The sequence below is a fragment of the Xiphophorus maculatus genome, chromosome 5 (assembly GCF_002775205.1).
Source record: "Xiphophorus maculatus strain JP 163 A chromosome 5, X_maculatus-5.0-male, whole genome shotgun sequence".
NCBI classification, from domain to species: domain Eukaryota; kingdom Metazoa; phylum Chordata; class Actinopteri; order Cyprinodontiformes; family Poeciliidae; genus Xiphophorus; species Xiphophorus maculatus.
Window position 1 is genome coordinate 13,063,273 of NC_036447.1, and position 21,022 is coordinate 13,084,294.

The 21,022-nt window shown below is 40.3% G+C and overlaps 1 protein-coding gene across 1 annotated transcript in view; it reads left to right on the forward strand.

The window, feature by feature from the left end:
• Positions 1 to 211: 211 nt before the first annotated feature.
• The window catches only part of klhl5 (kelch like family member 5), a 28,682-nt gene continuing 7,871 nt past the window's right edge, over positions 212 to 21,022 (forward strand). The window contains exons 1-9 of the mRNA XM_023334067.1: positions 212 to 1,306; positions 5,427 to 5,615; positions 10,109 to 10,245; positions 10,996 to 11,192; positions 11,717 to 11,929; positions 17,919 to 18,105; positions 18,948 to 19,172; positions 20,048 to 20,123; positions 20,261 to 20,347. Of these exons, the coding sequence (XP_023189835.1) occupies positions 699 to 1,306; positions 5,427 to 5,615; positions 10,109 to 10,245; positions 10,996 to 11,192; positions 11,717 to 11,929; positions 17,919 to 18,105; positions 18,948 to 19,172; positions 20,048 to 20,123; positions 20,261 to 20,347 (1,919 nt within the window). The 5' untranslated portion in view covers positions 212 to 698. The remainder of the gene's footprint in view (positions 1,307 to 5,426; positions 5,616 to 10,108; positions 10,246 to 10,995; positions 11,193 to 11,716; positions 11,930 to 17,918; positions 18,106 to 18,947; positions 19,173 to 20,047; positions 20,124 to 20,260; positions 20,348 to 21,022) is intronic.

Sequence of the window (21,022 nt, forward strand, 5' to 3'; positions counted from 1 at the left end):
TTCAAAATTTTCCTGTGGTATTTGTATCTTGTTGAGTGGAACTGAATGTCCACGCCTGACTGAGAGGGCAGAGCCCAAGATGCAAAGATCATTTTTATAGAAGCAGGGTTAAAAAAGAGAAAGGTTCCACAATGTGAATGTATTGCAACAAATTAGAGTCATCCCAATATTTAGATATAATATCACCATGATTTTCTAATATTGTGCATTCATCCAAGCTGCCAACTCTTCCGGTATGTAAATGAATGAAAATGGGAATATAATATGAAGGCAAGTGAGTTTACAGAATTTATTAAACAATTCATTCTCTAAATGTGTTTATCCAATCCATCCTTAGCTTTTGTTGGTTCAATATCCTACACCAAAATTTGATAAATATATGCCTTAAATCTAAGGTGAACTTTTGTCAGTTATTCACTAAAACTATCAGAGAAAGGTTGAGATATGGAGAGAAAATACATACTGACAACTTTGGAAATGTGTAATTGTGAGAGGGAAATGTGGAGGAACCTCCGAGTCGAGCCCCGTCGCTCTCTCTCCTCTGCCTGCTCTTCACACTCCACTCTCAGCTCGCGCCCTTCAGTCGCGGTTAACGGGCGTGCGGTTGCCAAGAGAGACGCGCGTGAAGAGCAGCGTGCAGCTTTTACGGTAAAGCGGCACGGGATCGTCCCCGCCATTTCCTCGAGCTGAGCCCTGGAATGTCGAACAGTGGCTCGGGCTCTTCCTCGCGGAAGGAGTTCGATGTGAAACAGATCCTCCGGATCCGATGGCGGTGGTTCGGTCACCCCGCGGTTCCTCCGCCTCCCTCCCCGCCACTCGGAGACTACTTCAGCGCGAGGAGAACCGGAGGCAGCGCGGCGGACGGTCCCTCTATTAGCGGCTGCAGCAACTTAAATTCATCTGGCGTTAACCCGAGCGTGGGCTGTCACAGCGGGCTGGTGGTCAGTGGGAGCGCCGGGTCTAACCTGTGTAACGGCAGCGGTAGAAAGTTTGCTGATCCAGCGGGGAGTCGGGGAGGTCCGGCTGGAGCTTCTGGAGCCACGGGGAACTCCTGTACCCGCTCCCTCAGCCAGCCAGAGTGCAGAAGCTCCGCCGCGGCGCTCTCCTGGATTTCCCCACCGCCTCGTCGCCGCGCTCGTCCGGTGACAAACATGGAGCCCCCCGGCGAGGCCCCGTTGCCCCAGCTGGTAGTTGAGGCTTCGGCTCCTGCGGGGGTTGAGAATGAGGTGGAGCCGGCGGCGGCTTCGGCGGGAGCGGCGGGGACCGAGGAGAACAACCACCCGGAAACTGACTCCAGCTCCTGCAGGTAGGATGGGGATGAGAGGGTTGCTTTTATTTCTCCCCCCAAAAAAGAAGTTACCAAACATTTTAAAGTAAAAAACTTTGTTATACTCTAACCCATTTTTGTTAGACTTAAGAAGAAAAACTTAGGCAAAAAGTTTTGACAAGTGAAGACAATTGTATCTCCCCTAATGCACTTATTCTAATGACCACTGGCGGTTCTTGTATAAATTGGGACATGGGAGAGAGGGTCCTCCATGTCCATCCCTTCCTGCACAAAGCAAACATACACCCACTCCCCTGACAGTCTATTCTGCAAAAAAGAGAAAAACTTTATGTAACTCATCAGAAACATAAAGAACTAAATAAAATTGATCTGACACCAGTTTGGTGACTCCTGGTATAAAGACTGATAAAATATGACTTATGAGTACAAACAAAACATGCCTTCAATCTACAGTGACCCTAATGCCAAGAAAGTGTTAAAAAAATGAAGAGTGGCTCACATGGTGTGACTGGTCTAAATGTGTACTATTTTCAACTAAAGATCTAATGTAGTCCACACTCTGAAACAGCCCTTCAGTTTAGCAGCACCTGTGGTGTACGGCAACATTTGGATAGAAACATTTTAAAACAAAATGCCTTTTGAAGCACCTCTTAGGTTGCCTGGCAAGGTGTAAAATGTGGAATATAATCAACAAATATATTGCATTCCAGTTCCTTACAAAGAAAACAATTCAGAAACACTGCAGTGATGATATATTAGTGAAATCTGTGCAGGCTTCCTTAGAAATTGGAATGGTCGAATTTTGCCTCGATCAGCTCATGAGTGATTGATATGTCACATAATGACAATAAGCCAATGTCACCAATTCAGTAAATACAATAAAACTTAAAATTACCACCATTCTTACACTTCTTCTTTTTTATTATTATTGCTGTGATTCTACATAACACTGGTGTGTAGCTCTACACACCATTCTAGTGGGAATGATGTTTAATTAACTGTTACCATGGACACTTAAAAACAAAGCCATTCATTTCACCTAAAACTATGGTGTCCTTGAATTTCGACAAAATGAAGCCGCAAACATCCTAAGGTAAATGTGCTGAAATGTGCTATACAAATAAAATTTGATTGATTGATTGATTAAAGAGAAATGAAGCATTGCTGGTGTATTGAATTTTCTATACATTCACAAACCTTCTACCACACATCAGAAAATATAAATGGTTCATGGGTCTCCATCCACATGCGTACATGTACACGATGTGACATACACTGTTTCAAAGAGCTTTTCAGTGGGAGCGAACATTGATGCATTTTTAAAAATGTGAACGTCTGATGCTTTTTATTTTAAGTCTCTGTCTTGCCACTGTTAATATATCTTTCTGTCAGTTAAGAGATCTCTGTTTTTTTTTTTGCTTAGGTAGGGTTTATTGTTTAACTTGGTGGATCACCGTCTGTGTCGAGCAAAGCTTAGAGGAGAAAAATACACCAAAACATCACAAACACACATTTATACATACACAGTTTCATCTGACGTGGAGCATTCATGTTGCATGCACATGCATACAGCTGCATGCTCGCACATTTATGGTTGCCATACCAACAAAGCCATTCGTTTTTGGTTCATGCATGTGTATCCATTGAGTGTTTTTTCTGTTTTTGTTTATATTTTTATGCCCCTGTGAATGCAACTTATCACTTCCCACAGAGGGCATCTGTGTTTGACATGATAGCCCAGAAACCCAGGTGGCAGAATCCCAAATGGAATCATGGGAAGGGACACGCACAGAATCCCAGAGTAATTTGATAGCTCATCTTTCTCCTCCGGGTTTCACACCACACCAAGCATTCACCCCCATTTATTGTCCGTGAGCCTCATTTACTTATCATCTCCCTCCTTCTGTCCTGTGTTCATCTCTGCCCACCATTAGCTATTCATTTGCCCTCCTTTATCCCCTCCTATAATGTGGTTGGACATGCATATGCACGTTTATAACAAGGACAGAGGAACGGAGGGAGACTGAATGACTGCAGAGGTGAGTAACCTTTCCTTCTGCAAAGGGTTTAAAACAAATCCGGCTGTGTGATGAGACGGTTTTTGTTTTCTCCTTCTCCCCCTCCATCCCTCTCTGTCCATGTTCAGTGGCTGCCAGACTCTGCTAAGGGGACTGGAAGGCAGTGTTCCCCCACTTCAAAGCCACCCCCTCTGGCAGTATTTAGCCACGCCATTCATCTACATACACACTTTTAAAAACACATGCACACACAGACTCACACACTTGAGGATAGGAGAGCGAGCCAGAATACGTCCTCAAAGGGTTTGTTGTGGATGTGGGAAGAGGGGAAATGGATGGATGGATGGAGATATGAGGTGGAATGAAGTGAGTGAATGATGAGATTAGCTGGAGAAGAGAAGACAGGACACAAAGCAGACAGAGCCAGAGTCGGAACAAAACACACATCAGCCTACTCAAGTAATAAATATCCCCTGTGCTCACCATATGCACTCAGTTTTTTTTTATTAATGGTTGTGTAAAATATTGCTTTAATATGAGGCAGTGATAATTCAAAAGCAGCATTATTGATTTTACTCTTGTATAACTGAACATGAAATCAGTCTATGTTTCCTGTGTTAGGTTAGTTAGGTTAGGATTGCCAAAATTATTTCTGGTTGCTAAATACCAAAATAAGAGAGAATTATTTAAGATTTGTTTTTGATTATTTTCTTAATCTAAGTCAAAAGTTCATATAGATGTTATTAGTATTTGGTGGAACAGCCTTTGACACTGTATGATGCTTAGACATAATACTGTGCTCAAATTTTGACAGAACTGGTGTAGCAGAGACAGGTTTGTTGACCTGCTTTTTATCTAGACTAATTTTGTACATTAATATGATTTGAAGTAGATGGTAGTTGCTGTGATGAACAGCCAGCATACCATTTGGTAAGTTCTTGAACTTATGTAAACACAGACAGAGCTGGTTCCAAAGGAAAACGTATAAATCCTGCGGCAGAAACACATGTCACTTCTACCGAGCTGAGAGCATCAACAGAGGCTGGGGGTAATTTAAGGGTTCATCAGACAATTTGTTTTCTTTCACAGTGAAGATAATTTGATCCAGAGAAGTAATGGCTCATAGAAATCTATTAGTCATTACGAAGGAAACTACATTTAAAACGATAAATAATACGTAAGTAGAGATATTTGATATTTTTTAACAGAATTGCAAATGTGTAAAGTTGTTCATCAAAACAATTGAACCATAAATTAGACAAGCACACTCTATAGTACACATGCATGTTTGAAGGATTTTTTAAGACTTGATTTCTGTATCTCTCCATTGAGCCCCTTTTTTGTTTCATCCTAGGAGAAAATTGCAGCATGTGACTCAATCATTTCCAGCATCCGGGGCTATAGTCAGATTCACACTTGTACTCTTCAGATGTGCGAGAGTCTCAGTACTCTCCTAACTGTGTTGCTGAAATTGTTTTGTCCCTTGTTATGTCGGGGTTTTTTGGTGGGTCTTTTTATGCTTCAGGGTCTGTCCTTTCTGCCTGTTGAATTTCAAACTGAAGCACAGCTTGGCTTATGTCGCTCTTAAAAGCCACCATGGCTGATATTTCACAGGGTTACTGCAGTGTTGTGCAGTCAAACAGCCATGCCTGCTCAGCTTCTGATCAGAAAATAAAACCGTTCCTAGAATTTGAAAATGAGGTCTCTGGGTAGAAAACCTTTTGTTGGAATAGATGCAAGGGAACGGGTAGACTAAATCACAGCATATCCTATGGGCTCAGCTCCTGCAGTGAATTAATTGTCACGTTCTCCTGCTAAGTGGGCTGAATTTATCTGGCTATTTACAGCTGGTAATTGGACCATTAAAGAGCTTTTGTATGCTTCTGGCAATATATGGTAAGCCTGCAGAAGAGTGACTACATGTGAGGAAGTGATGCAAAGGAAAATGCGTTGACCTCAAGGCCACAGACCAGCTGGCGTGGATTCCTCCACTCTGCTGTTTGGGTCTCAAACAAAGTAGAATCAGCAAAAAGCTCATCCAATTTTGTTTCATTTTATTTGTTGATTTTGTGCTAGTTTTACTTTTAATATTTTTTCTTTGCTTGCATGTGTGCCCACAGGACGTCTAACAGCAGCGCAACCCTCTCGTCATGCGTGTCCATGGAGCCATGCACCTGTCCGGAGGAGTCCATGTTTACCGCTTTATCTCATGCTGATGTCACCTTCCGCAAGATGGAGGGTTACCTGAGGACGAGGCAGCTGTGTGATGTCATTCTGGTGGCTGGAGACCGACGGATACCTGCACACAGGTATTTATTTTTGTTTGAAGAGTTTTGTTTACACAGTAGAGATTAAGGTTAATATTTTTTATCAGAAAGGTATAAAACACAAAGTAAATATGAGCTATTTTCAAGGAAACCTTTTTTAGTTAAAAAGTAGTTCATACAACGCCTTACAAAATGTTTTATACCTTTGAACTTTTGTGCTTTGCAGCTACAAATTCAGTGCATTTTATTAAGATTTGATGGAAAAATTAAGTCACTGAATGTTCAAAGTTGGTAGAAACAAGACTTGCAGCTGTAATTTCAGTTAAAAGCGGATTCTGCCAAGTAATGAAAAGGAAAGTGACAAATGTTTTTTTGTCCTTTTCCTTCCACTTCATATTTATGGCCCATATTATTTTTGTGTAAACTCCTAATAAAATATGTTGAATAAAACTTCAACATATTAAAATATGTTGAAGTTTGTGTTTGTAACGTGACAAAATCTAAAAAGAAGTTCAAAAGGTACTATCATTGGGTATGAATGTATTGTATATAACGTCTAGAAACAGTGTATCGACACACAAGCAAACATGCATACAGAAATCACAGAGAAGACTAAAGAAGGCTTTTGACCGGCTGCAGGAGCATAGTCATGCTCTTAAGAACTCCTGTTTTAGCTCCACACCGAGTCTATAAAAGTCAGCTGAGTCATGCAACATTCACCATATACACACAAATGCTCCTGGTCTGTATCCCTCTGCTGTCTCTGTAGCTCCCATGGCCTTTGGCCACTGATGTAACAGCAGGGTCCAAAGGAACTTCTTCACCAGCAGGAGCACCACCTTTCTCTGTCTCCGCCTCTGCCTCATTTAATTATGTCCTCCAGGCACAGATGGTGACAAAGACCCATGCTCTAATGGTGTTTGTGAAAGAGTGTGTTTATGTCTCTGAAGATGTTGGTGAGATATGTACACTCTCTGTTATGTCTTTGAGTAAGAATGCAGGAATTGGGCATCTTTTCCAAAGGTGTTTATTTAGTCATTAATTCAATGTATGTGCACATTAAAACTTATTTTGTGTCAACACAACATGCAAAAATACAAAGATTGTCCACAGGTAAAGAAAAATAAATGCAGTTATGAGATTTTTCTATGCGTGTTGAGCTCAGTGTTGAGCCTTCAGTGCTCATTACAATTACCAATGAAAACCAAAATTACATTTTATATTACGCATTTTTTAGTTATGATGTTAAATGTTATAACCCTGTCTGCTGAAGTGCTAGACTAATGTTAGCATGTTTCCACTTTGTTTTGATATGACTCATTAACAACTGGATTCAGCATATTTTAGGCAGTTTCAACAAATTGTGTGTGGACAAAGCTCATACTAAAAACTTTTCTCCTGTTGCGTAAACTTCTCGTTTCTCTTTGAGCATCATATACTTTAATGGCTAATTTTTCACCTGCTCTCTCATAGACAGCGGGGGGATATCGCAGCACAATGCAAGGAAAGATATAAAACACAGACAAAACAGAGACCACAGCAGCCAATGCAGTCTCTCTTTCACTGTCAACATCATCACAAACTGCGAATAACACATGGGTTTTTAGGAAGAATGCAGATTTGTTATATTAGCAGAATAATACGCATGGGCTTTAAAAAAGATTTCCCTGCTGTACACATGAAAGTTAGTCAGACTTTTAAACAATGTCTGCATTGCTTCCTGGGGTTGTGGCAAGGGAGTTGAGTCTCGATCAGGGAGTCTAATACCGATCTTTTTTTTTTTTTTTGCTTTGATCCGGACACCAAGTTGATAACTGGGATCAGAACGGGATGTGCCTCACTTTCATTAAGAATACCTTCACCCCATTTCTTTTAAGATTATTGTGTATTTTGTCTTTACAGAAATAAACAATCATTTAACACATAAAGAGTGTGGTTTTGAAACCTTGCTTGCTTAGATCAACGTTTTGGTTCACTGCTGCTCTTTAATTTAACAAAGACAGCTGACTGATTTAGCAGAAGTACATTTTGTAGATTTACGATGATCTATCTGTTAGCTGTTGAAGGATTATCCTCAAATGTGGCTCTGCAGGAGATTAGTTTTAATCTGGATCAAATTGGCAGTTCAGCGGACTGCCAGACAGGCTCACATATTGCGATACCTTGAACCATGCCAGTCATCATGACTAACAGCTGCCCTTCCTGTAAACGTACATATTTCAGTACATGCAGTACTTTTCTTGAGAAAAGTCACAAGATTCAAGTCAGTCCCTCATGACTTGCTTGTTGTGTTTTTTTGTTCTCTTTCCTGTTTGAGTATGAATGTGCGGTTTGGTGCAGGGGGGAAACACAGACGAAATGTCAGTTTTCAGTTCTTGCCCTCCTTTCCTGAAGTCAGCTCGCCTGTTTCCTGCTCTCCTCTCTCTGCCATTTTGTTTCATCTGTTTTTCTTTTACTGTACTGTGACGCAAAGTCTGACCGTCCTGTCTGTGCCGTCAGCGGCGCCCCGTATTTGTGTTTGTGTGCAAATAACCAGCTGATGTGTGTATACTGCTTGTGTCGCTCGTAGCAAGTCAGAGACCCAAATAAAGATTAAATGTGTATTTGTGAGTGTGTGTGTCAGGAAGAGAAGAACAGAAACACCTGTCTTAAATTTTGGCTGAGCAACTACCTGCTGACTAAAGTGTATTTTGACATCTTTGTCTGCACAGCGCAAACCTGGACCACACACACACACACACCTTGCTTTAGGCTATCTGTCAAGGTCTCAGTGTCACTCTCAGTAATGAGATTATTTTCATGTGCAAGGGTATGCACACACACACAGTGCATGCACACATATTCAACTCTCCAAGAAGTCTAAAACACGTGCGGTCATGAGCATGAGCTTTAAAGACACAGCAAGCTGCATTAATATGAGCACAATTGTCTTGTGAGAGCCACTCTGCAAGTGATGATGGTTTTCATCATCAAATAATATTTTTTTTAATAAGTACTCGCATCCATAGGAGTGTGCCGATCAATATTCAAATGTAGGGGGAGAAAGGGATTGAAAAGCCTGAGAGTCCTCTTGAGGGTGGAGGTGTGATTTTTCCGCTCTTTTGCACAGCACTCTTCTTCGTTCATACAGCACTTATCCCCCTGAGGCCTGTTCTACTTAACTTGTCCTTCACCCCTATTTGTGGTGCACACTTTCCAACTTTGAACTTGTGGAAGAAAACATGTTTCTTTGGACTTGTTTTTAGGTCAAACATGTAATATACACCGCAATGCATCATTTCTTAATTAGCCATTAACTAGTCCCCCCAGATTTTTATGGAATCATAGGTTTTGCTTATATTTTATTTAAATTTTTAAATAAATGAAATCGTACTGGATGCATTAAAAAGGTTTTCACACCCCTTTCTTGTTTTCCATTTTCTTTCATTACCTCCACAGACTTTATTGTTATAACATAAAGTACTGTGTAATTATCAAGAGGATGGATAATTATACACAGTGTAATTATACACACTGCATTTTCAGTTCCAAGTCTCCACAGCTTGGAACTAATGCTTAATGCATCCCCCACATTAGCTGCCATCACTGTGCTTCATTGTTGGGTTGGTGTGATTAGTGTGGTGGCATGGTTTGTTTTCCATTATACATAGCAATTTGCATGAGGGCCAAAAATTTCACTTCAGTCTCATCTGACCAGAGAGCAACCTTTTCCACATGTTGCTGTCCCATGAGAGGCTTGTAGTTTTCAGTGGTTTTATAAAAGACAAGATTTGTGGGGCATATAACAAATGGACTTGAGCCTGAGATCCAGATTTGTGCAGCCCCTCAGAGTTACAATGGGCATCATGGCAGTTCCCTTGATTCTTGTCGAACCTGTTATTTAGGTGGACGACCGTATTCTGGTGGGTTTGCGTTTATGACGTACTCTATTTTCAGATGGTGGACTGAACAGGGCTCTTTGAAATGTTTATTGCTTTGGAGATTTGTTTTAGAGCCTATCCCTGCCTTAACTACATCCCTGATCTGTCTGCTGTGCTCTTCTTCTCGGTTTTCATGTTGCTGTTTGTTCATCAATGTTCTTTAACAAACCTCTCAGGCCTTCACTGCATAGTTGCATTAATAGTCTGATTCAGTTACTAACATCTGAATCTCAGTATTTAGATGTAAACTATAAATGCACTACCTTTTGCTGGTCTATTAGATACATGGAATACCAATCGGATACATTTTTGTCTTGTTGTAACAAGACAAAAAGTGAAAAAGTTCAAGGTGTATGTGTACTTGGGTAAGACATCATATTCCTACCCTATAGTAGAAAATACTGGAAACAAAAGGCCTTCAGAAGCTCTGCTTATGGGCTTGTCATGTTGTGTCTCGTCTCCTCGCGTTACAGTCTCTGGGTTGACCTTTCCCTCTCTGTTCTGCAGCTTTTCTCTTTCACGCCAGATTCATCCTGTCATCAAGGTCAGATCTGTCTGTTCCTCAATAACAGCTGCCTATCTCCTCTGACTGATGCCCTTTTTCTCCTCCCTCAGACTGGTTCTCTCATCTGTGTCTGACTACTTTGCGGCCATGTTCACCAGCGATGTGCGAGAGGCCAAGCAGGACGAAGTGAAGATGGAAGGGGTGGACCCTGAGGCATTGTGGGTCCTGGTTCAATACGCATACACAGGTGCATAACAGACTGCTGTTTTTTAAAATGTTCAACTTGGACTAAGTCAATATTATGGATTAATCAAATTTTTTTGCCATCTTGTTTGACAAGCGTGATTCACATCATCGATTTATTTGGACTTTGAATTCAGATCGACTTTACAGCAAGAATGAGGGCTAGGCTAAGATATTTTCTTTTAAATTACAAGAATAAAGTCAGAATATTAGGAGAAATTGGAAGTAATTTTATAAGAACTCCAGCAGAAAAAATAACAAAAAATTAAAATGAGGACTATTGAGCATCTTGTGAAGTTATACTTTGATGTGCGTTTTGCAAATGATACTTATCACTAACACGGCTTTGAAAACATCATAAAAAAACAACTGCCTATTTTGAAGGAAGAACCACACTTTAGATTTAGATTTTTGAATTTATTCTTGTGAAAACAACTTTTGTCTCGTAATTTTTTTTCTGGTAAAATTGCATCTTAATTCTGTTACTATTATGACAGTTTTCCCATAGTTAAATAGCCCAGCCCTAATATTACGGCGTACAACTCACCGAAGTGATTGGAAAAAAAAAGGCAAATTTTGGAAATATTTCTGTCATCTGTATTTTTTTAGAAAAGAAAGCGAGAGAAAAATGATAAAAAATTTGTCCTGGTACAAAAAGATTGTTCTGCCATATTTTTAACCTTTCATTACAAATTGGACTTCTTAGGAAACTTCCCAGCTGTCAGTAAATTTAATCAGTAAAAGTGTCTTGTAGGTCGTCTCGAGCTGAAGGAGGACACCATCGAGTCTTTGCTGTCGGCCTCCTGCCTGCTGCAGTTGTCATCTGTGGTCCAAGCTTGCTGCTCCTTCCTTGTCAAGCAACTCCACCCCTCTAATTGTCTCGGCATCCGTTCCTACGCCGACGCCCAGGGCTGCCATGACCTGCAGAGAGCCGCTCACGCCTACACCATGGTGGGTGCAGAGCCGCTTGGCACATATGGTCTGTGTAGCTCCACAGTCATTGAATTGATGGCAAGAAATGAATGAACAGACTGACTGGGAAAGATTCTGCTCTCAGGATGACAAAGGATGACCTTAAATGAAAATAATGAAGCTCACTAGGTTTCACACAGCTGTTCCTCTTACATCTGTGCAGCCGTCCTCTGTGAAATTTTGCTCCTGATAACAAATTAGCTCCTACTTCACAATACATCAGGCCATTATTGCCACAAAAGATGTTTTTCAGCTTATAGTTGCTATGGTGACTGTGAAAAATCACCTTCCCTGTCCTGATTATTCTCTTTCTTCTTGTTCTTTTATGCCTTTGCACACACTTTTTGTGTGTATGTTTTGGTTAGTAGAAAAGTTGAGGTTCAGTCTAAAGCTAAAAGTGTTTTTATTTTTCTTTATTGTCTTTGTGGTTTACTCACATAAACAGTGGGAACCTTCAGTATTTCATCACTCACGTTCTTCTTGACTGTATCTTCGTCCATTAGGAGCACTTTCTGGAGGTTGTTGGAGCCCAGGAGTTTCTTGTCCTTCCAGTGGAAGAGATGGAAAGGCTGCTGACCTCTGACGACATTAACGTGCCAGATGAGGAAACCGTGGTGACCTCTTTGCTGAGTTGGGTCAGTCACGATCCCGCCACTCGGCAGCGCCACCTACCATCACTTCTGGCTCACGTCAGACTGCCGCTGCTGCAGCCACAGGTTAGAGCTGCAAAGAACTCCTCCTTACATGTTATACAGCAGTCTAAGGTAAAACTATTTGGAGTCTTGGGTCTAAATGGCCGTTTTGGTCTAATTTTGAATTTACCCTTATATTTTCACCATAAAAACTATTTACCTTACCTTGTTTGGTATCATTATTTTCAGAACATCCTAAACTTTGTGATTTTACAGTGTTTGTTTCATTTTGACAAAATTTATTATCACATTGGAGCAAAAAACACACACAGAAACATGACGTCATGCCCGCCACAGGGCGGGCGTCGACCTCAAAGGGTTAAGCAGCTGCAGTGAAATGCACACTAATTTAACTTTTCTATAAATTAATATTTTGCCTTAGTTCCTGCTTTGAAATCCATATCGACTACATGTACCAGGAAATGTCTCAAAAGGTTACAGTCAGCATTTAATCAGGGGCTTTTATGAGATGATTGATTCATCCAGGGTTCCTACATGATCTTGTCGGAACCTTCTAAGTGAATAGATTTTCAGTTTCCACTGAAATACATCAGTTCCTTATTGGAAAAAAAAATCTATGATTAGGAAATATTCTGTGAAACTAGAGCCTTTTTTGTGGCCATTTTATTCTCTTTGGGTTGCATTACATGTTTGTATGCATTAAACAGGAATTAATCAGTTTTTCTTCTGACCTGCAGGATGTTTTCTGCAACCAGATTTGTTTCCTTCTCCCTTTTCATTACCTCCTCTTGCTTACAAATGGCCTCACTCTCAACTCATCTCACTAACCTCTTCAGGCAGTTAGAGGGACAATAACAATTATGTCTGCTATAGATTCATTCAATTTGTTTGTCCAGTGGGTGAGAATGCATTTAGTTTTTAGTTTGTCCTTGCTGTTTTTCTCTTGTTGCACAGACTGATCCTTGAAATTCTCAGCAGAACATCTTTCACTGCCTGAGGCTGTAGCTGCTTTAAACCTAATTAATCCTGATACCACTCTTGCAGCCAAAAAATAATCTCTCTTCCTCTCCTCTAACCATCTTTTCTTCACTGTATAGTGAAGAGGTACTTGCAAAAGTGTTCATACCCTTTACATTTTTTCACCTACAACTGCAAACGTTAATGAGTGTTATTGGGAGTTTTCAAACCAGTAACAAGAAGTACATAAATGCCATTTTATTTAGCCTCTCAGAGTCCATACCTGGCTGTAATCATAGCTGCAGGTCATTTGAGTTATTTCTCTTTAACATCTAGAGATATAAATTTTGCCAATTATTCTTTGGAAAATGGTCTTTGAACTAATATTTCCAGGTTTTTCAAAGGATTTTCACCATAACCCAGTCAAAGTTTAAACCTGAACCCAACAAACACAATAACATGTTTTGATCTAAGCTATTCTACCGCTACCTGAATATTCAGGGTCATTGTCCTAATTGAAGATGAACTGTCGCTAATCTGTCTGGGACAGCCCCTAAGTCCAGGCTTCCCCTGTATTTAGCTGCATCCATTTTTACATCTTCTTGGACTGTCTTCCCTGTTTCTGAAGAAAAGAACCCATCATTTATGGTGCTGGTAGCACCATAAATGTTATTGCCAACACTATATTTCTCAGTGTGCTCAGGTTGATATTTACAGATTGTGTTAAAAATCATAACAGTTATTTACCAATATGTTTGGTTTGATTCTAAAGCCAGTTGGTTGTGCTGTATTTGATTTAGCACAGAAAGGTTTTAATATAAATACTTTTCATATTTTTAGTTTGTAAACCTTCTCAAAACCACATATTGGTGGTTTTGGGTTAATACCTCTGTAAAAAAAAATTTATCTAAAAAACTGGAACTAGGTAAATATTACGCAACAACTTTTTTTCCTCTTTTTTTTTATTCCAGCTTTCAGTCGAACCTCTACACAAAACCAAAATTCTTGGTTTTAATTGCTAGCAGGAGTTTTCAACTTTTCAATTAGGCACACCCTTGTATTGATCAATGCATAAACTCAAAATTAAATACATTAGAGTTTGTAGTTGTAATGTGACAAAATGTGGAAAACATCAGTGGGTATGAAGACTGCAGATGAAGCTTAGATTTTATACTGGATAGTTTTTTTTTTCATCAGAGCTGTCTCTTCTCATACATCCAGCTGTTTTTCACCTGTAAAGTATAATGAACGAGTGCATTAGATGGATGACTTTGGCCCCCTCAGCTAAACCCACAAGTAGCAGTAACATGTTATCAGGGGAGAAGATTGATGGCAAAGGGGTAAAGTGGCAAAATGGTCCTGGAGCAGAAAGAGCGACAGAAAGAGAGACAGAGCTCCAGGCTCATTCTGCCTTCTGCACTTCATCACATCGAACACCCCCTTCTTCTCCCAGCACCATTTCAAACCGATAACCGCATTAACATTCAGCAACCCCATGAGCTGTGAAATGCCAATAAAATGACGTATAAACTCACACAGGCTACCTGATCAATACTCATCAACCAATTATTCAGCTTTCTATCTGGGCTAACACTTGATTACTCATCTAGATGGTGTCAATTCCTCGGATTAATACCTCTGATCTCTGCTCCCCGTTACCTCTGTCACATGCACGTGGAGACACACTCTAGATCTAATCTTCTCAGGCAACCATCTGTGGCTTGGTGCTTCAAACTGTTATGTGACAGTTGGTGTGATTTTTGTCTTTCTCTTTTTTGTGAGACTGCTCACAAAAAATGCAAAAGTAGAGCAGTTGCTCCAAAACATGCTACAGAAACAAGCCGTTTGGGGAAAGCAGGACAAATGTACCACTACTGTAGTCAGCCCTGGTAAGAATGTTTAAAATCTCTTAAAATACGTTGATTTTTATTAGCAAATCATCATTTCATACTGTAGATTTTAAAGAAAATCACAAACCACCTCCTTTCTGTCAATGCTCATGCAAGCCTCCTCATGTCAGTTGGACAGCACTACAAGTTGTACAAGTTTATATATTTCGCGTGCTGTGGTGGCGCAGGGGGTTAGCACGCCCCACGTTTGGAGGCCTTAGTCCTCGACGCGGACGTCGCGGGTTCAACTCCTGGTCCCGACGGCCTTTGCCGCATGTCTTCCCCCCTCTCCTCACCCTCCTTCCTGTCTGCCTACTGTCGAAAAAATACGAGCCACTAGCGCCGCAAAAACTCTTCGGAGAAAAAAATGGGAAAAAAAAAAAAGTTTATATATTTCATGTGGTTGGATTATCCAGAGGGATGCTTCAACAGCAAATGTTCTGGGTGGCATCATAAATCCTCATCTATGCTTAACAGTAATCATGTGTTTTCATTTTATTATCATTTCATCCGGGACCCGTCTGGAGTGTTGTTGCAAAAATCTTATTTTTGGTCTCATCTGACCAAAGCACATGGTTTCAGATAAAATTACAGTAGTTTAGCAAACTTCACTGGTTTACATTTGTGATGGTAGGATGCATGCCTCAGAAAACATTCCGTTCACATTGTTGCTATGGAGACTTGGGCTGTAAATTTGAAAATCTCGTGAAAATTATAGCTGTTTCTTATTTCCTCTTGTTCTCATCAACGCTTCCATCAATCTGTGACGTTCAGCATTTTGAGCAAAATGTTTTGCGTCCAGTACTGGTGTGAGACTCTGTCCAACTGACTAAAAAAATACATTAGGATGTAAAATGCAAGTTAACATAACTTGGGTTATATCAATTAACAATTATTGCACTCCAAACAGTCCTTAGCAATATATTGTGCAGCTTCAGACCAGATCTCTTAAATCTGGGAAGTATTGATCTACCTCCATAGTTCAATGTTGAATTCCTAATTTAAAAATACACCTCCACCTTCCTCCTAATAACATGTTCAGCTTTTGATGACAAACGTTGAGGATGATTTCATTTCGACTTTTATTTTTTCTGTAAAGCAAGACTGGGGTGAAAACTTGGAGACTCCTAAAGCATGAAAAATGCACACAGCTGCGGGATGTGTGTTTCTCTGCGCATTAGTGCTTGAGTGCGCTTGTTTTGAGTGTATGGCGCCCACTCTGCCTCCTACATGCGGAAGCCGCTTTGGAGGACAACGCAGCTTTTCCCTCTGCACACTGTGAGGTAGAGAGACGCCATGGAGGAGAAGGTGGGACGCCGGCGGGATTCAGTCTTATCTCGCCCTCCACATTCAATCCTTCACAGCATGATGGATAAATGACCAGGGAGAAGGACAAACATGTTTTTCTATATCTGTCCTTCTGAGACTCACACACACGCGCACGCACACACAGTCACACACAGATGGATGAGTAAATAGGGCTGACTGTAATTTGTCGCTCTGTGATTGTGTGCAGCTGAAGCATGGTTTGACCCTGCCGTGTAAGCTGCTTATCCATTTACCATGCTTGTTTTGCGCTTCTACACTTCTGGCTGTGAAATTAAATTTCCTATTCAGTGACCAAGTTTATTTACGTGGGGCGAGCCTGTTCTTCTGTGTGCATAGATATGAAGGAGGAAAGCACACGCTGCAGGAAAAATCTTGATCACATACAGTGCCTCTTGGGAAAATTATTCATACCTCGTGGACTTTTTCCACATTTTGTCACATTATGAATACAAACTGAATTGTGAGGAAAATGACTCATGGTGGGTAGTGGTGTGTGTATTTATAGTGTGCTAAACTCTGATACCCCTAAATTAAATCCAGACCTAACAGTCAACATCAGAAATCACAAAATTACCGTAGTAGTTATTTGTCCTTTTATGTATATTTTAATCTATGTATTCTCCAGCTGTTCAGTGAAAGTTTGTTAGAAAACATTAGTGAACAAACAGCATCATGAAGACTTGAAAACAGCAGAAATATCAGGGAGAAAATCCAGAAGTTTAGAGCAGAGTAAAAATGTGGAAGATCTGATCAAATTAGATTGAAATTTGTGGCTTACATATAAAGCACTGTTTGAAGAAAATGGAAAACACTATTCCTACTGTTATGCATGGTGGTGGCAGCCTCATGCTGAGGGGATGCTTTTCTTTAGCAGGAACAGAGAAACTGGCCACTGTTGATGAAAAATTGTATGGAGCTAACTAGAGGAAAACCTGTTGGGGGTGACAAGAGGCAGAATAGTTTATATGAGGGGTCTTCAATCTGCAGCTCCAGGACCTTAAGTAGCGCTTTGGATATTCCACTATGGCTCTTGATAACTCTGGCATAAAAGGATAATCAACTTGTGTTTTAAATTTACATGTAATAATAAGTGTTAGAAGCTTTTTTCATGTAATAAATTGATTTTCCATGACAGAATTAAACATTTCTGTCTATATTTTCTGGGCTGGTAGAGACATTACCTGCAGCTGTAATTTCTATGAAAGTTGTGTTCTCCAACAAATCCATGTCACACTGAAGGATTTACATTACAACTTTGTAATAGTTTGTGTTAGTAGCTCATGTAAAATCAAAATAAAATATCTTGCAGCAGCTGATGGTTATAATCAGGAAAAATCTCAAAGAATGAGTATTTTTGCAAAGAACTATGCATAAACATAAATTAGAGTTACAAGAAACTGTTTTACTCCCTGCCATCCCCTGGCACACACACAAACACACACCTATCTAAATGTAAATCATTTAATAGTTTCCTTCAGGGAGTACCTGAATCTCTCCATCCTGCTTCTACAGGAAGTCATTTCCTCTGGATGTATTTTGTGAAACCGCCTGGTGAATTGTAGGGTTTCAAGCTGCTGCCCCTACCTGTTTGTGTGTGATGAGGGTATTGACTACAGAACTGATGAGTTGCTGAGAGCAGATTAGTGCTCATGTGTGTCAGATGATCTGTGTGTTTGTCAGAGAGCTGCAGCCGCTGATAGTTTCTCCTAATCTCCCAATCAATGGGAGGACAGCTTTCTTTAGCTTCCCAAACCTCCTCAGTCAGTGAGAACACGAAAACCAACACGACCTTACATCCCCCCTTGCACATGTTTCCTCAGTATCTGTTACATGATACTGTGTGTTGATGTGTGCATTTGTTCCTCCCACATGTTCAGTTCTTGGCTGACCTGGAGTCCAACCCTCTCCTCCGTGACAGCGTGGAGTGTCAGCGTCTCCTGATGGAGGGGATGAAGTATCACCTGCTGCCGCAGCGCCGGCCCCTGCTGCAGAGTCCTCGCACGCGGCCCCGGAAGGCCACGGTCGGGGCCATGTTTGCTGTGGGTGGTATGGACGCCTCAAAAGGTAGAGCAATCACTCACAAATACCCAGTTGCCCAATGCTGAGGTGATGAATCTCTGCTCTGTTTCCATGGAGGAAGCATTACGGCCCACAAAACAAGCAACTCTGGACCAAATCAAAACCACCATAAAATACAAAAAGCTAAAATTATATCCTTCACAGCTGGTTGTAAATTAAATCTGGTTAGAACTTGGTGTATTTAAGAAAGAAATGTGCTCTTCTGAAGTGGATGATTGTGCAGCTAACAGATTGCATTGGTCTCCATAGACAACTCTGAAGAACTTGACATTTAGTTAACATAAATAGCATCTAAATTTTAGGCTAGATATCTCTGCATACAAGCTCAAATGTAATTTTACACCATTAAGCATCATTGAAATTTACAGTTGTAAAATATTTTCAGCCAAATATCTTCTGGAGAAAAGTTTTATGAAGTTGTATAAAGAGGTTTATATCCACATTGACCTGAAATATGTTTGGAGTTGTGAAGTTAATACTTTCAAACCTCAAAACATTCAACCAACTATAAAGTGTAGTGGTGCTGCCAGTGGTACTAATGCAATTCACACTGTAGAAAAATGAAAATGTTTCACTTGAAATCACTTGGTAAAACTTGGACACAGTTGGGTTTTCCAAGAAAGCAATGATCCCAGCACACATCAAAGCTTGCTGTGACATGAATAAAGCTGGCCAACATTAAGCTACTAGAAAAACCCCAACCTTTAAAGAAATAATAAAAAAATATTTAACTAGTCACATGTGAATAAATAATGTAAAATAGTAGAGATCTTCATTTTAAGGAACTTCTTTCTCTGATTTGTTTGTGTGTGTGTTTGTTTTCTCAGGTGCCACAAGCATCGAGCAGTACTGTCTGCGTCGGGACACGTGGAGACAGGTCGCCACCATGAGCGGACGGAGACTGCAGTTCGGTGTCGCTGTCCTCGACGGCCGTCTCTACGTGGTCGGAGGCCGAGACGGACTCAAGACCCTTAACACCGTGGAGTGCTACAATCCACATAGCAAAACCTGGAGCGTCTTGCCTCCCATGTCCACACACAGACACGGCCTAGGTGAGGTCATAGAAACTGATAAAAAGGGTCTTTCTGTCAGTCTTTATTCATATTTATTTATTCTATTTCCCTGAGCATTGATTGTAAAATTGTCGTTCTTGCTTTGTGAAACACTGAAGTCAAAAGTCACTGTCCAACCAGATCTTCACATCTGCATTGTGTAAAAATTATTAAACAATTCACTGTTGCAACAATACAAACAGCACCCGAGTCTTCAGCTGGGGGAATCATTTCATAAGGAATGCTGTGCAGCTTTTACATTAGGGCTGAAACAATTAATTGTCAACTAATTCAGTAATAGATTAATCATTAACTGGAATATAAAGACTCAAAAAAGGCCATTTGCTGAAAAAAGTCCCTTCAGCATATTCACAGCAGTAATTAATAAAAAAAATTGTACAAAAACATTTACATTTTGCATATAAGATAAAAACACCTGTGTGTGTCAGCTTAAACCTCTGACATATAAAAAGCTGACACTTTTTATATGTCAGCTAAAAAGTGGCATATTTTTTAGCTTCACCTGGTTCAGATTTACTAACGGAATGCCATGTTATTGCATTTCTGCAGAATGCCACTTTTTTTATTCTATTTAATCGTCAGAATAATCGATTACTAAAATAATCATTAGTTGCAGCCCTATTTTATACTTGTTTAAAAGAAGGTAAGGATCCTGACACATCTGGTAGCACAGATTTTCAGGCGGATTAATTCGAGCTGAACGTGTCTGCGTGCTGCTACCCCTCTGCAGCTAATGGCCTAGTTTTGGTTGCCGCCACACAATCTGGATTCACTGCCCTTTTTCTGAAGGTGTGAAGTCAGCGAGCTTGTTGGAGATTTTTATCCAGATGTTTGATCTCTGCTTGTTACTGCAGGTGTGGCTGTTCTAGAGGGACCCATGTACGCAGTGGGAGGTCATGACGGCTGGAGCTACCTCAGTACCGTGGAAAGGTCTTCTATTATTCTCACTCCTAAAAGTGTCAACAATTACAGAATAAGCCGTTGTGCTGTAATTAAAATGACTTATAACAATGTTTTTAATTATATCTTGATGCTTATTGATTTATTGTTTTCACTCCACATTCAAGGTGGGACCCTCAAGCTCGCCAGTGGAGTTTTGTTGCTAGCATGGCTACACCCAGAAGCACAGTGGGAGTGGCTGTTCTCAATGGAAAGTAAGTGAAATCTTTGTGTATGTATTATGTTATTTTGCTTGGCTGCATATGAAAAAAAATAATGTTGGAATACTAGTCCTGAGATCTCAGGTAACATCATACCATATGTGTGACGGAACAGTCATTTTTAAAACATTCACAAATAATATTTAAATGTTAAATTGTCTTTAGCATCTTATATTGGCGTTATATTCCAGATGTGAATTAATTGTTTGTTTGAGACACAATTTCTTTGCCATTTTCATCAACAGATGTTGTGCCAAACTTGCTTACAGTTGAGCGTCTTCTCAGTGTTTCTGTCCATTACTGCAGCTACCCATATGTTACTTGCCAGTAGTTCATGATACAACCATGGGGGGAAAAAAACTAATTAAGAATTAATTAAGTGGCATCATCTGCTTCTTTTGGTTTGGAACAAGTTTGCCAAAACCTCTGCTTTCTGCTCCGATTTCTGAGTTTTGCTGACACAGATTCAGAAACTACTGAGTGAACATGCAGGTCTTAATAGCAAGATTTACTCAAATCAGGCTTTCCACAATAAAACTTTTCCCCACTCTGAGCCTGATGACCCCTGTTGTTTTCATTATTGGCTGCTTCAGTGAAGCTTTTCTTTTTAGATGCTAATTAATGCAGAAACAACAGGTTTGTGCCAGCCATGCTCCGGAGTAGCCAGTG